At 54.9% G+C, this 15,411-nt stretch overlaps 6 protein-coding genes across 6 annotated transcripts; 2 read left to right on the forward strand and 4 right to left on the reverse strand.

Annotated features, from left to right (window-relative positions):
- Positions 1–224: 224 nt before the first annotated feature.
- On the reverse strand, positions 225–1,627 carry GLOTRDRAFT_139199 (uncharacterized protein; the record flags this gene model as incomplete). The annotated part of the gene is made up of 5 exons (XM_007868748.1): positions 225–359; positions 415–608; positions 663–1,088; positions 1,160–1,360; positions 1,390–1,627. The coding sequence occupies 5 exons, from the start codon at positions 1,625–1,627 to the stop codon at positions 225–227; spliced, it is 1,194 nt and encodes a 397-aa protein (XP_007866939.1).
- A 1,584-nt stretch (positions 1,628–3,211) lies between these two features.
- Positions 3,212–3,625, forward strand: GLOTRDRAFT_42640 (uncharacterized protein; the record flags this gene model as incomplete). Its single annotated transcript, XM_007868434.1, has 5 exons — positions 3,212–3,295; positions 3,356–3,395; positions 3,451–3,461; positions 3,517–3,547; positions 3,600–3,625. The coding sequence occupies 5 exons, from the start codon at positions 3,212–3,214 to the stop codon at positions 3,623–3,625; spliced, it is 192 nt and encodes a 63-aa protein (XP_007866625.1).
- A 211-nt stretch (positions 3,626–3,836) lies between these two features.
- GLOTRDRAFT_61905 (uncharacterized protein) lies at positions 3,837–7,533 on the reverse strand. The gene is made up of 4 exons (XM_007868749.1): positions 7,403–7,533; positions 5,439–7,330; positions 5,241–5,386; positions 3,837–5,170 (listed from the first exon to the last, which is right to left on the reverse strand). Exons 2-4 carry the CDS (start codon positions 7,212–7,214, stop codon positions 4,273–4,275), a joined length of 2,820 nt encoding a protein of 939 aa, XP_007866940.1. The 5' UTR covers positions 7,215–7,330; positions 7,403–7,533; the 3' UTR covers positions 3,837–4,272.
- A 3,307-nt stretch (positions 7,534–10,840) lies between these two features.
- On the reverse strand, positions 10,841–12,103 carry GLOTRDRAFT_130023 (uncharacterized protein; the record flags this gene model as incomplete). Its single annotated transcript, XM_007868750.1, has 3 exons — positions 10,841–11,624; positions 11,688–11,835; positions 11,902–12,103. 3 exons carry the CDS (start codon positions 12,101–12,103, stop codon positions 10,841–10,843), a joined length of 1,134 nt encoding a protein of 377 aa, XP_007866941.1.
- A 284-nt stretch (positions 12,104–12,387) lies between these two features.
- GLOTRDRAFT_9627 (uncharacterized protein) lies at positions 12,388–13,669 on the forward strand (the record flags this gene model as incomplete). Its single annotated transcript, XM_007868404.1, has 6 exons — positions 12,388–12,559; positions 12,621–12,842; positions 12,899–13,140; positions 13,200–13,289; positions 13,344–13,483; positions 13,549–13,669. Coding segments are annotated over 6 exons (987 nt in total), but the record flags the coding sequence as incomplete, so codon positions are not given.
- A 476-nt stretch (positions 13,670–14,145) lies between these two features.
- Positions 14,146–15,400, reverse strand: GLOTRDRAFT_42823 (uncharacterized protein; the record flags this gene model as incomplete). The annotated part of the gene is made up of 8 exons (XM_007868450.1): positions 14,146–14,431; positions 14,494–14,508; positions 14,567–14,591; positions 14,644–14,690; positions 14,740–14,860; positions 14,923–15,005; positions 15,061–15,178; positions 15,226–15,400. The coding sequence occupies 8 exons, from the start codon at positions 15,398–15,400 to the stop codon at positions 14,146–14,148; spliced, it is 870 nt and encodes a 289-aa protein (XP_007866641.1).
- Between the last annotated feature and the right edge of the window lie 11 nt (positions 15,401–15,411).

Raw genomic sequence — 15,411 nt, forward strand, 5'->3', positions numbered from 1 at the left:
CCTGCTCGGCTATGTTGGTCTGTGACCATATACCTTGAGGCTTGGTTGTTCGCATCTCAGACTAACGATAAGCCTACGCAGGGTGAATCCTCTTGCCAAGGGGACTGCCAACAACCCGCTGATGCTGCCTCCTTGGGGTTCCTGTGTTGGCGTTGAGCACTGATGTCCATCGAAACTAGTATACTCTCTGTGCAACTTCCAACCGAGGTGCCTACCACAGCGGGTCAATCAGTTGTGGTTCTCCCACCGGACGTCCCGCCGGAAGCAACGGCTTCGTCCGCTTGTCCCCCATCTGTTGCAGCAGCATTCACATCCGTAGGTGATGCACATGCTACAGGTTGCACGACACCCAACGCCGCCTGTCCGCCACATTCTCGTCACATCCAAAGCCAACCTTGCACCCGACGTGCTCACCTGTTTCTTAGCCATCAAGATCGGACACCTGTAGAACCTCCACCTGCCGGGGCACTCCATGCTCTTGCAGTGCATACACGACCTGGGCTTGTGCGGCTTGTGCTTGCGGCGCAGCTGTTTCTCTGGCGCAGGGTCTGAGCCTGCCGGAGCCATGGGCGCGGGAGCGGACTCGGGGGCACCCAACTCGGAGCACTCTTCACACCTATCGTTAATGTTCGCCTGTTCCATGTCTTCTCTGCTAGACGCACCTGCTGGCTTCAATTGCGTCTGCGTAGCATCTCGTAGAGGAATCAGATAGTAGGAAGGCTTTGGCTGAGACGGAACGGATGGCCCGAGATGACCGCTCGCCGTTGCCGGCGTGTACACCTGAACAGCATTAGTCAGGACGTGAGGGTCTGGCACCCACGGGTTTCGGCCTTGAGGCGACCGCGCGGATAAATGGGATAAGATAAACGGAAGGTGAGACATCGACGAAGCGGGGAGGACACAGAACCAGTCTTCTGCATTATCTGTTGACGAGCGGGGGATTGCCTCTATGCCTTGCGCTGTGTGAGTGTGCGACGATACCGGAGTCAGAGACACTGGCTGTTGCGGGAGTAGGTGAGGCGCGTGAGTAGGAGCTGGGACTCTTGGAGGAAGACCCTGGTCGGTATGGTTGCGCTCGCTTGATTGACCTGAAGGGAACTATTTAATTGATCGAAGTTTCCTCCAATTCCTGCCTCGCAATGAATTCATTATCACGGACCTTCACGAGGTGCCTGCGAAGGATCCCGCAGCCAGTGGTCTGCGCGAGCGACTGCGGACGTAGAATCTTGGAGTTGAGGATCCAGCACGGGGCCAAGCACGGGGTCTGGCGCCTCTAGAGATGCCATGTAACTCTCGGGGTTTATGTTTTGCCATCGCAGGCCCGTGGTCTGTGAGGGTCCTGACGGACTGTTGTTCACACCTAGCGAACCTGAAGATGTGAGCCTTCACCCTCGAGCGTGGACGAAGTAGTCATGAGAGGCCTCACCGACGAGTCTCGCAGATCTGGGTTCTTCAGGTCTTGAAAGACCTGCGAGTAGAACGGTTGGGGATTTATCACTATTGTATTCACCTTCAAGTTATCACTTGCCTCCGGCATGATCCGTGCGGTCTCGAGTCTCAGCAGAAAGTGTGGCCGCAATGCTCCTTCGTTGAGGTGGCCGTCCATCTTTACGGGGACGTCCGACATTTTTCGCGTTAGGACTGTTCTTCGTGCCCTTCGGTCGGCCACGCCCGCGTTTCACAGGTACCCCGGATGGTGTGACACCCGACCCTGGGATAACGGTACCCGAAGCCTGATCTGGTTGTGGGGTCAGGGAATGAGTACTATCTACCGGATTCCTGATGTCAGGTGAAGGCAGTTGTGCCATATAGGGAGAGACGCTGTTCACGTCGTTATGCGAGAGAGACATCAGGGACGGATCGATGTGATACCCTGCTATCCGACATCGGGGTCACGCAGATGGTAGCTCTGCAACGGTGTACACACCTGCATCAGGGACAGCGATGTCTGGCTCTGCCACTCTCTGCCTCTTCCGTGGAGGCTGGCCGTCTTTACGAGGCCTGCCGACATTACCTACGTTAGGGCCATTCTTGGAACCCTTCGGTCGCCCCACGGGTCTTTTGACTGTAGGAATCTGCTTCTGAGGTACATTCAAGAGATGAAGCTCTTCAGGATGGGGCGCAATTGGGGTATGGTTAGGAAAGGGCCGTTCGAGGAGACTCCCGGTGCGATCACCGACGGTGGCTGGTATGCTACTCGAGGCAGATGGGAGTGATCCTTGAACCGCCACTGCTGGAGGAAAAAAAAATACGCTGATGCCTGAGCTACGGTGCCCGATGAATGCAAGAGTCAAGCATTACCTTCTCTTTCCGCACCGGACAGTGCACCCGGATTTATGTGTCTCTTCCGAGGGGGCTGTCCGTCCTTTCGCGGCCTGCCAACATTGCCTGCGGTAGGCTTATTCTTGCTGCCCTTGGGGCGTCCACGGCCACGCTTCGGAGTATCCATCTCAAGGAGTTGAGTGTGGCAAACGAGAAGGCGCAATGGCCTCGGTGAGACTCCGGAGCATAGGCAGTTCTCACGCCTCTTTCACCTGCAAGCTCGGGCCGGAGAGCCCCGAACAGGGTATTCGACTCTCACCTCCTCTCCAACGCATCTCAGAGATAATTGAAGCTTCTCGTCGTCTGCATGTAATTTCTGGTGTACGAGTACACATGTCCGATATGTCGTCCACTATATGCCGCTATTACATCGGATGCACAGCATCGGGGACTGAGTCAATTCTGCCTCCTTACCTCCGTATGTTTCAGTGGATGTCTAGTCAGCTGAAATTCATCTTCCAGACATCAAACCTGCTCCCCGACGTGCCCTCTTTCCGACGTCAGGAAACCTGTACCTCCAGGGGGCATGGCGGCGAGTGGCGCAAACTCAATCAGAGGAGCGAGGGGCACCGCTATTTTTGGCCGTGCAATTGCCTTGATATAAAAATAGGCGGTCGACCGCACGTTGGGCCGACTGCGCTGTTAGGCATGTTCAGGACGTCATCGGACCAAGCGGCGGCCCTGTATAAATACAGAGCGCGTCGCTGGGACCATGTCCTTCCCCCCATCAAAGCGACCCTTTTCCGTCGCTTTATATCGTCGTTATGGACGCCGCCGCCGCCGCCCCCTCTAAGCAGACCACCAATGCCCAGCCCCAGGCTGTTCAGATGTGTATGTAGCGTGGCAGCGGGCCCTGAGAACGATTCTGACCGTCGTTCCCTCAGCTGTGATGAACGCAGGCGCGCCTGCCAACAAGCAACATCAGCAATGTGAACGTAAGGCCTCCCGCCTTCGTGGAGGTGGTGCCGCTAGGGTAAGACAGACTCGTCTGCTAATCCCATGGTGGGGATGCTAAATTGTCTATGCGGTGCAGGACTGCTTCCTTGGTGCCGTCGAGTGCTTCCTCTGCTTCGGTGAGTCTCTCCACGGTTTACTTGCGACTAGAGCTCATAGTTCTGCGTACAATAGAGTGCTGCAAGGTCTGTCGGGACCGTATTCCAAACTCCCGTGAGCATTGCTAACTATGTCCCACAGGACTGCTGCGAGTGCTTCGCGGACATCGTTTGTAAGTGTTATGACACTCTCACGGAGCTGTTAACTGAGGACATGTTCTTCAGGCTGCCCTTGCGAGATGTGTTGCTAGACTGTTTCGATCTGCACTATGTGAGCCCCATGCTCAGGACTGCTTCCGGACAAACGTTGTACTATATCATTGAGCGAATACGATGTTGTGTGTGCCCAAGCGTGATGTCACGCCGCAACCCCTGGCCAAGAACCCGAAGTCATAGACATACACCAGAGCTCACCTCGAGTGCTCGGCATTTCGAAGGCCGTCTCCATTCATATGAGAAGCATCCACCAACAAGTGTATTACGGACCACAGGCATATACGAGTCCGGTGCTACAATAGTATGTAAGAAACACGCAAAGCCAGCGCACTCCAGCGCTGCGTGTGTGGGCTGCCAAATGTGCGAGGTACAGATGAGTAGAGATCTACTATAGCTACATGCGTAAAACTTCAAAGCTTGACAACCAATGCATCGATGAGCGAACAGGCAGTTTAACAATGCAGCACACCCTTGAGCCCAAAAGAGTGAAATGACAGATCTTGTATCGTGAATGACAAGCGTGACTGTCGTCGTGAGTCGAAAGGCGATAACGAACGAGTGCAAGTAGTTTGTGGTGCATGTCTAGACGTGTACGTTGCGTGAACCCCAGTTTTTTGCGGTTTGAATGTCGTGAATTTTGGGGGGATGTTTCCTAATAATCCAAGAAAATGAGTTGATTCCACTACACGTCCCCTTTCCGTGAGACGGTCGGCGCGGTATTTGTCGATATCGACTTCTGCTCCCCGGTGGGACGCTTACCCTGTCCAGGGTGTTTGAAAGACATGGGCGACTGCGGCGGCTCGGGTCGATCCCATTCGTCCAGCAGGGCTTGTCCGACCCCAGGCTCCAATTCGGTACCATCCCGGGACACCTTCACTTCCCGCTCGTGGTTCCAGGGGTTGCGAAGGTGGCGTGTCCGCCAGAACGGCAGACGGGTCGTCTTTATCCACTCCACTCGGAAGGGGGCGCCCCAGTTCTCGTCCCCCTTCCGGAGGAACCCGACCTTTTCCTCCTCGGCCTCCTCCTCCTCCTTCGAGCCTTCCTCAGCCACCGTCCGCAGGGGCGATCCAGGGAACTCATCTTTCAGCTTGTCGATGCGTTTCACTCCTTCACCATCCGCCTGCGCCTCGCGACTTGACGAACCGGAAGCACCTCGCGAACGAGCAGCAAGCATAGGTTCGGCCTTCAACTCGAAGTTATCAGCTGACAACAGGGATGGCGCGGCAGGAAGTACCCTTTCCGGTATGTCGAGGCTCTGTTTGGGTGCGGGACTCGGCACGGAGAAGCGATGGTGTGGGTTGTGCATCTCTGCCGGGGCAGAGAGGAATTCACGCGCAGGCTCGAGCTGCGATCCGGGCACAACCTGTCTGTGCGGTGGAGACACCGGCATCGGCGACTGGTCCACAAGTCGTTGCTCGCTAAGCGGAAAGAAGTGCGGCTCTTGTCGAGCTTGCGTAGGACTGGACCCCTCTTCCGGAATGGTGTCCGAGCGCCGAGATCCCCTCTGTGACGCGGGGGAGGAATCGGTCCTCGACGCCCATGACATCCTCTGCCCGCTACCTCCAATGGGGCCTGCCATCCTAATTCCATACAGAGGGCATTCGTCGGCGCGCCGAACTAATGGGCATCAATACAAGGAAAAATACACACCTAGCATATCCGTAGAATTCGCCGCTCTTGTTCACCCCGAAGATGAGGTAAACGTCTTGACTCGTGCGATACGCTTGGTCCAGGATCGCTTCGTTATGGCGCTGAGTTGCCCACATACCCTTCTCCACGCTAAGGTCCAAATCAAACTGCCGGGGGGCGTTACAATCTGCGGCATAGATCTGCGGGGGCAAAGCTCACCTGACTCAACGATTTGAGGATGAAATAGCGCTTGGGAAAGTGGCGAGCCAGGAAGCTCGAGTTAGTCGACGCATAAGACCCGGAGCTTGACTTCTTCGTCCCACGGCGGAAGCGACTCTCTTCGTCACTCGATAACGACAGAGAGGCGACCCTGTGAGCCAGATCGCGCGGCGACTCAGCTGAACTTGTCGGCGTGACGACGCGTTCTGACCCGGACTGATCGTCCCGACTTGCTTCACCAGAAGCTGACGGTCCCTCAAGGGTCCTTTCCCGCTTCTCTCTAACCCATCTGGTATGTAACCCCGTCCCTCTCTGCGCGCCGACACCCGCTCTCAGATCGTCCTCTTTCGCACGAACGCGACAGACCAGACGTGGACACTTGGGGTCGTGTACTCTCAAGGGCTGTCCATTGAACCGGGCGATCGCGCTGTGCAGATGAGCCTCTGACTCGAAGTTGACAAAGGCACAATTCGAGCGGACGATAGGATATATGGAGACAACCCCGCCGTATAATTGCCCGTCCGTGTCCGAGTCCTGAGCAGAGTCTGCGGACTGGGTAATAGGCCCCGGATGATTGAAGACGCGCCATAGCTCCTCCACGGTCGCGTCCCCGGGGACATTACCCACCCACATAACCCACTCGGACCTATGCGTGGGCGGATTGGGATGATAGGACCGGCGCACAGATGAAGGGTTTAGAGAGGACCTCGAGGTAGCGCGAATAGAGGCTGCGCCGACTTCCGAGCTAGCCGGGTCAGGCGAAGTTGGATAAGCGAGAGACGGGGGAGCCGATGCAGGTCCAGCACTGAGTGAATGGGGGTATCCAACCGGCCCTGGACGTGCGACGGGTGACATTGGGTAGCCGGCGGATGAGACGGACGAGGGCCCGGGACGGTTGTAGGCTTCGAGCTCTTGCCGGCTTAAGGAAGGATACGCCACGGTGTAGTGAGCAGGGAATGGATGGGAAATGGGATCATACTGACTCGGCGAGGGTACGTTGCTCGGAACATACCACCAAGTGCCGTGCCTCTCCTGCTCACTCGGTGAGACGAACTGGGAGGGGTATGAGGGCGAGTACTGGGACTGGTATATGGGTGGCGACGAGGGAAATGACTGAGCAGGGTAAGGGAAGGGCGACGAGGACAAGGGCGGATAGAATGACGCCTGTCCTGGATAAGCCGCCGAATGCGGAGGTCCAGCCTGCGAGCCTGATGAAGATAAGGGGGAGCGGGGCGGGGGCGAAGGAGTGATCTGGGCGTGCCCGAACATTGATGACGGGCCTGGACTGCTGTGGTGCTGTAATAGGGCAGGCATGGTGGGCGACGAGTAGGCCATATGCGGATTTTGCGGGATCATCGGCGCTTCATGTACGTACTGGCCAGGATGAGAAAACCCGTGGGCATAGGGAAATGCAGGATTGGGAGGTGCTTGGAGCCCGCCAGCGGACGGGGAGGACATCGTGTATGGTCCGCCATATCCACTGGGCTGAGCTCCGTAAGGGGAAGCACGAGCCTGGTACTGATGAGGCGCGCCTGGAAAACGTGAACCAGCGCCAGGAGACGCCTGCTGCCTGTCGGACGGGGGTCTGGTATATGAATGGCCAGGCGGGGTCTGGAACGTGGGCCTGGTCTGCTGCCGGCGGGGAACAGCTGCTTGGGAGTGCGACGGCGCCGAGGAGGCACCAGGAGGTCTGCCAGTGTCCGATGTGAAAGAAGGGGCCGGTGAACCAGACACGTTCAGATCCTGGGGGTCTTCGTTGCTGGCATCTCCCGCCATGAAAGCCTGCCCTGCAAATACTTTGCCCGCGCCGCTTGATCTCTCTAAATTGTCCACCCGAGCAGGGACGCGGTCTTGCAGTTGACGAGAGTCTGTCGGAATTGGATCATAAACCCCTGGCAGAGACGCGCAGTGGGATAAGTAGGGGCGCGCGGTGGTTACACGCGATCATAAACGGCAACACTTGCCTGAACGGCCCAAAGAAGAGGAAACGACGGTAGAAGGACTGGGGGGAACTAGTTAAAGACAGAGGTAAGCATAGCCGAAGGAGAGAAATAAAGGAAAGGACGTGAAGTGGAATATTATTGGGGGGACTGCTGCTGCCGCACGTATAACGGACTCGAAAATTCGCTAGCCCGGATCCATATGCACGGTCACGTGACTGCGACGGCGCTACGCTGTTCCTCTCCGGTGATGGCCGCCCCGATCGTCCCACGTGCCGCGTCCACTCACCTTCCACAGCAGTGCCCCGTCGGTTGTGCCATGCACTGAGCACCATGGGGTGAGTTAGTATTCTTGGAGTCGGCGTCGGCGTGTCTTCTCGCTGCAACATCGATGTTCAGCAAATGCTACGGTTGTCCCCCGCTCCGTCTGATCTGTGCACAGACACAATCAAAACAGGAGCACAGCACACAGGGACCGAGCGGATGTGGGTGGGATTTGATGCAAATAGGACGGATACTTGCCTTGGGAAAGCAGGTCGAGTTCCTTGACTAAGCTCGGCAAGTCGTGATGATTTGGGCGGGTCGTGGGTCGACGTTGTCAGCGCAGTGGGAGGATACAGACGCGAGAGAGTAAATAGTCCGGTAATATGCGCTCGCGACAACTGGAAAGCTGTAGAATTACCCGGTATTAAACGACAGGTCCGCGGAATCGACAGCGACAGGTATCAGTGCAGAAACGGCAAGACTAGCGATCATGGTGCTTTAAGAGCAAAGGCAAAGAGGGGCAAGAGGTTGAATTACCCATGGGAAACATGACGTCGACAACTTGGACACCTTCCCGTTCACTCAATCACTAGCCCACCACGACGCAAGTAGGACAAGGGACTCGTTCGAGGACCTGCAGTAATTTGTTACGCGCCTCTTTCCCCCCAAATTCCTTCAATATTTTGGCACGAAGAGTCGCCGGTTCCTGGCCCGCTGCCAGGCAAAGTACTGCAGTTGCGGTACCGAGCTCGACTTCCTGTGCAGCTAGCCAGATCTCGATCATGCAGTGCTTCTGTGTTCTTGCTCCACCAGTGATTACAGCCCAAGATGTGGGGCAATGCAACGTATACCACTACGAAAACCTGTGGAGCTCGTCCGGCAATTATAACAGCGGACATATTGGATTCATGGGCAACGCGGTGGAGCAACCGCCTGTGTAGAGATGCAAGTGACACACACCTGGCCACCGTTCTCCCATCCACAGCAGCCTTCTTACCAATCAACGAAAGACTCGAATGGTTCGATATGTTGCAATTGCGCTGCGAGGAATCCCGCATTTTATTGACACCAGCGGGTCAACACTCTCGACAATAAACTTCAGTCGTATCATCGCAAGCTCCGACTTGCGGAGGTTCTCGAGGCGCGACGGCATTCTCGGGCAAGGTATCTGCTGCCGTGGTGAACGAGTGCGAGCACCGGCATCCGTACAAGCCATTCAGTCGATCGTTGCCAGATTAGATCTTCCGAGCGCGGTCGATCAAATAAGCCGCCACATCGTCCAATGGGACTGCCGTTATCAAACTATCCTCCGTGGCCACTGCCACATTGTAAAGGTGGCATTTTACGCTGCCGGACGATATCAGATTTTGCATCGTGTCTTCTAGCCGGAGAGAGAACTCACCGGAGTAAAGCTGCGCGTAAAATTTGCGATGTCTGAATCCCAAGTGGTGCCTTGATTGGGTCACCGGCTTAAGACCCCATCGACGGCGCCGCCCTCTCTGACTTTGTCTGCGGTCCATAGGCAGCTCTAGACTCGTCCAATGTCTTGCCCTGTCGATGTGCTTTTTTCGACGGGCTGAATTGAATAGTCGATCACGGTCGACTCGCCAATGGCTGAAGTAGTGCAGGTCGGGGGTACAGGAGGCATGCCAGCCATCACAAGGGAGGCGGATGACGGGAGGAACCCTTCCTACAGCGTCGTTACGTTGGCACATCGATGCCAGCGCCGCAAGCCATGGATTCATCGCCAGTCTGGTACGTTGTGGTCTGCGATGTTCTGCCTGTTGAGATTTCACCGATCGACATCTCAATATCGATCGTTGTCACGGACGCGGTGGAAAGCAATATCGCCAAGCCGAATGTCCGATGGCTGAAGACATGCATGCCAGGCGGGACGGCGCTCCTCTGCGGGCGTGTCTGCTCCACCGTACGAGGATCACGACCTCCGTCGTGGCTCTCAGGATGATGTCTAGACTTGTGCTCCCGGCGGGGAATTATTGACCGTGTCTTAACGGCGTTCAAGGGAGAGGGTCGGAGGAAGTTTGTGTAGGGTAGGGAAAATAGTGGGGGCAGCGCAAGAATTCAGCGGCTGTCTGGGTCTTTCGGAGGAGCCAGTCAGACGTCGGTATCTCTCATGATACGCTGACAGTGCTTACCACCTATGCGTGGCTCTACTGAGCACGAATTAACTTCGTAGGTCATGGCCATTCGACTGCAGCTGCCAGCGCTTTGAGAAACCGTCCAGGGAGACCACGTCTCGTGCCATAACGAGAATCGTATGCTTGCTGTACACAGACTTCAACTTGAGGAGACAAGCCACCGGCAGCCAATACCACGAATCCCAACCGTAATATTGGAAATTCATCCAGCTCGTGAAGCCAGCGTCCCTCCTGAAACGAGCAATTCCGGTATGGTCGTAGACGACACTGACGAGCATAATTTCTTCCTATGCAGTGCCGAGTCTGCTTGATGAATGCCGGAGAAAAGTCATGGTGGGACTAACCTCGCGCGGAAGGGACTTGTCTCACAGCCGAAAGAATGGTAAATTCTCGACCGATTGGGAAGTAGGGAAGAAGGTAACATCGCCGTTAGCAGAGTCAGACGTGAAATGGTCCCCATGCTGCGGCCCAGAATAGTGGCCACTGCAGTTACCACTTTTGTGAGGAATGATGCAGAAGCCCGAGCACGCATGTGCTGGGCAGGATAGTACGTACTTCGCGCCAGCAATAAATCTTCGGTGTCGCGGACCCTTAGGCAGGTTTGCCTGCCCTGTCGTCGAGATCTTTCTGGCCCCGTGGCAGATATTCATGACTCAGGGCGAACACCGCACGAGGCGGCTGCCCGCTGCCTATTCGAGGTTAGGATGTCAGCGGCGCGGTCTTCTGCTCGAGAATCACTCCTAGTCCACTCGGACTTCTTCTTGGAGCCTGCCGTTCAGGGTAGCCTTCGATAAAAATTCGTGAGAGCACATCCCATTGTCTGTGCTACATCAGGGGATGACTGCTGCGCTCACCTGGCCCAACAACAATGCTGAGAGACCCTGAACCAATTATAACGAGAGGCCGAGCACGTACCGGCTTATCTCACATGTGGCGTTTCATCGAACTGACGGAGAGGCCTGAGAGCTGACATATTCCATATAAGCCTCCCGATACCGAGGTGCAGGTGTATATAATACAGCTAGGAAATACAAATTCTTCATTCAGAACACTGTGTAAGGTCATTAAAATGATCTGCCAAACCGTCCTCTACTTCCTTAATCGTCCGCCATAGCGACTCCACCGCTGCCTTGCGGCACTGCGGCGTCAGCCTCAGAACGATCTCTCCATTCATCATCAGGTGTTCCTTTATGCACCGCAGCCTCCCGAGGACGTCGGCAGAGCCGTACGATAGGGTCTTCTCATTCTTACCGGCTTCCAGCCATTGGTCTTCCCACACCTTGAGGCAACCGTGATTGTGGAAGGTGCACCCGTCAGAGCGCTCAAAGGCGGGGGCGGTGACCCTGAGACGATCCCACAGCTTCACCAGAGACCAGTGCCCAGATAACAGCCGAGCACGCTGGTCCCTGCTCAAGGCCTTGTCGGCCTTTAGTTTCGATAAGTCAGAGCCCATCTCCATGAGCTGGACATAGTAAGCTATTCCTTGGAGGGACCGCAGCATGTGTCGATCAGCCAGGACGATCGCGAGAGTGGGGCTCAGGTCTCGCAGCAGGATCCGATTAGTCCACTTGGAGACTATCAGAGACCGCAGCCGCGTATGATTACATAGAATGGCGGTCTCGAGAAGGCGGGCCATGAGTGCGGAATCGCAGATAGCCAGATCGGTCTGAGGAAGACCGTAAGTACCGGAGAGCACGTCGTGAAGGGCATCGACCGCCCATGTCTCCACTGAAGCAAAGTGGTATTTGTTGGTTATCTCTGCGACCGTTATGAGGTTGTCGATATCAGCAGTCGGGCTATTATATGACTGTAGTTCGGGTGGACTGTAAAGGTCCCGAGAAAACGTAAGAAGCTGGCTAAGGATATGAAGACAAAACTTAACTCACAGCGCGTACATGATGGACAGCAGAGCACGAAATTGATCGACGGTATCCCCGACGAGCCGGACTGGATAGTCATCATTCGACCCCTCCGCTAGCTGTTTATCACCCGCAGGGAATGTAAACATATGCTGGAAGGCAGATGAATCCCTTGCTAGAAGGAAGCGATGGACCTGTTACTGTTGTAAGCACTTGCGTGGAACTCTCGCCCACCGCATACTTGCCTTGAACAGCGTGTTCTCCACACGGATAACACAATCACCATCGGTTCTGTAGTACTTCTCATCTCGAACAAGCTCCTCCGTAGAGGCTATGACAGGTTCCTTCCTGTCCTCAAGCTCGCTCGTTCTTTGTCTCTTCCGCGCAGGCTCCAGTGTCTCCCAGCCATCGATTTCAGTATCAAGAACGCCAGAGTCCGACATGGTATGGCTGCAGTACAAAGCGTACAGCATCGCCACACCAAGCATCGAAAGAACGATCGAAGCACGGCAATTGCCGATCCGAGCTTGTAATTCCTCCAGAATCATATCGCCTCGTCGAAGCTTGCCTGGGTCTCGGAAAGACAACGCTCTATTCCTGCAATAATGGCACGCCTTGTACCTTTATTCATAGAAAAGTTGATTGACATATGCTCTTAGAGGCCCATTCTCTTACAAGGTTAGAATCTGCGCGTTTAGGTGCAAGCTCAGTACCGACTTGAAACCAAATTTTACTAGGTCACGAGCGGTCTTTGACCCAGATCAAGTACAACAAGGAGGGCGATCTCCTCTTCTCGTGTTCAAAAGACCATGTCATCAACGTATGGTACACGCATAACGGAGAGCGGTTAGGAACGTATGACGGACATAATGGGACAGTATGGACCGTCGACGTCGACTGTGAGTCAGCCCGGGCGTTATTTGCGTGTATCGCCGTCTAATAACCTTTCCGTATCCCCAGCAGAGTCAAAATTCCTCGTATCGGGGTCCGCTGATAACTGCATGAAGTTATGGAATGTTGCAACCGGCAAGTGTCTCTTCACATGGGAGTTCCCGACCGCTGTGAAGCGAGTCGCCTTCAACGAGGACGACGACCGTATTGTCTGCATCACGGAACAGCGTATGGGCCACCAGTGTGCGGTGCGGGTGTTCGACATAAACCGGGAAGGGGATGGGACAGATCGTGCGTGCTCTGCAAGGTCCTGACGTTCACTGTAGCTGACACTCTTGGTGTCGCAGAATCCGAGGAGCCAACCTACATGTTCAACCCCGTCGGTTCGAAAGCCACCGTGTGCGCGTTCCCGTACATGGACGGTCTCATCTTGACTGGCCACGAGTCAGGCAAGGTGGCGCTATTCGACATGAAGACTGGCGATGAGGTGTTGAACAACGAGCGTGCACATATGGACACAGTCACCGATCTGCAGTTAAGCACCGACCGGACATATTTCATCACCAGCAGCAAAGACAAAACCGCAAGGGTACGTTGACTCTCCTTCCTCGCACCAGATCCCATAATCATCGGGGCTTGCACTTTTAGCTTCACGACACGAAGACGCTCATGGTCCTGAAGACATACTCCACGGAGACACCACTAAACAGCGCCGCTATCGCGCCTAAGCGTCCATACGTATGTATCAGCACTATTCTCCTCGTCGTCTGGTTAACCGTCGAGGTCTGGCAGGTGCTATTGGGAGGCGGTCAGGAAGCCATGAGTGTCACAACAACATCACTTCGCCAGGGTAAGTTCGAGACACGGTTCTGGCACAAGGTTTTCGAGGAGGAGGTTGGGCGGGTGAAGGGTCACTTCGGACCCATCAATACGTACGTATAGGAACATCGTTATACTTCTTGATCAATCTGACCATATCGTTTCCCTCGAATTACAGCATCGCTGTTCATCCCGCTGGGACGTCATACTCGTCCGGAGGGGAAGATGGTTTCGTCCGTGTGCACCACTTCGATGAGAGTTACTGGAAAGCAAAGCCTTATGGCGATCTGGAGATAGAAGACTGAGTACTCTCAGGCTCTGTATATGTTGTGTATCCGTAGCTTCTATCCTCTTGCCCGACGGACCGGGCTGCTTGTTTGCTATGGTGCCGATGCTGCCAGATTGTGTCTACGCATCGTGTTCAAGACAGAAGCCGTCGTAAAAGCGTGCAGTGCTTGTATACAACTTCGTTAACGTACATCTCGGGAGCAGAAAGCAATGACTTCCAAGTGACTATGCAAAGCAGATGCTATCGAGAAAGGGTAGGAGTGAGCTTGCATCCGAAGTAGCGTCCTTCCGTCCCGTCCCGTGCTACGGAATGTTTGGCTACCGTAGTGCTGTCCTTCTAAGGATAGGTGTGTGCAGTGACTGTCTACTACAGAGAAAATAAAGGGAGAATAAATAAGACACCGACGTTGAGCAGTGTTGGGAGGTGCCATGACCATGGTGAGGATAGTGCCATCGTTGGCGGGGAACTGTGGCAAAGATGAGATATTTAGGGGGAGCGCAGTGAAAGTCCGACGCACTTGGATTTCGCTGGCTTCGCCGAGATATGCACTTCCATGACTGCTACGAGACCATCTACGGCGTTCGTTCCGTTGACGCCAACAGTAAGGTAATGATTAATGCCCTCGCTCGTGTTCTGGAGCAGGCCAGATACGTAATGTACCGACGTCTCGTATGTGTAGCCCTGCGCTGACGTCGATCCGGAATAGCTTGATGAGTTTGTGAGGTTCGCTGTGGGGATTGATTGACCCGTGGCGTTGCCAATGAGCCAATCTCTGGTTTCCGTCCATAGCTCTTTAGTATTGCGAGTCTGCGTTACCACATTGAGAACACTCACCGTGCTAAGTTGTACCTATGGGAAGGGATGAGACTATATATAACCCGACCCCGACGGAAGGTGAAGCACTTACCCGTTCTCAATGATATCGTGGCCAACTAAGATGCGGGGATTAGACGGTACTTGACCGACGTTACAAAGCATACTTACGTGCTATAGGCTTCTCATACGACAAAGCCATGAAAATAGCACCGCTGCTCGCATCGTCGTCAGCAGTGAGGGGATCTTGAAGGGATGATGACGCACCTATCAGCCTTTGGCCCATTCTGTACCCAGTATCGGAAATGGTTGCCGCCCTGAATGGTCTCTGTACATGTCCCAAAGGCAGGGTCGCCGTAATCCCACCGGATGACCGCGGTCTCGTTCTCTGGTTGGTTGTGGCCTCCCTTCAGACGATGGCACATAATGCGAATGGAATTGTCCACGTACTGTAACCGTTCCCGTCCCCGAGATTAGCAGCCTGGTCGGATCCTGAGTGCTGTCCCAGACACTCTGAACTGAAACCTAGAGACCTAGAAACGCGAGCTGGCTCGAACAAGCGCGTTATCCGGGATGTATATGACGCACTGATAGTAATTCCGAAGTCCTCCGTCCATCTGCTGGTCTACCAGGACAGCAGCGTCCGACTTGGCTGAGAGTATAACATTTATTGGTTCGCCCAGGCCGGCGGGGAATGTATCCGGTACTTGCTACGGCAGTGTTAGCTCCCGAGGTCGCGCGAGCAGCAGATACGTACTGTTAGCATGCTGCCACCGTTTGATAATGGATCATAGTAGCCTTCCGAAGGTATGCTCTTTGAAGCACGTCGTGAGAGCGGGTTTGGGAACGGTCCTCGCGAGTCGTTAGATATAGCGGCGCATAGTGAAGGGATGCAAGCAAGAAGGAAAAGGACGCTTGTCAAGGACATAGCGGGGGAAT

The sequence above is a fragment of the Gloeophyllum trabeum genome (genome assembly GCF_000344685.1).
Source record: "Gloeophyllum trabeum ATCC 11539 unplaced genomic scaffold GLOTRscaffold_00008, whole genome shotgun sequence".
Classification (NCBI taxonomy): domain Eukaryota; kingdom Fungi; phylum Basidiomycota; class Agaricomycetes; order Gloeophyllales; family Gloeophyllaceae; genus Gloeophyllum; species Gloeophyllum trabeum.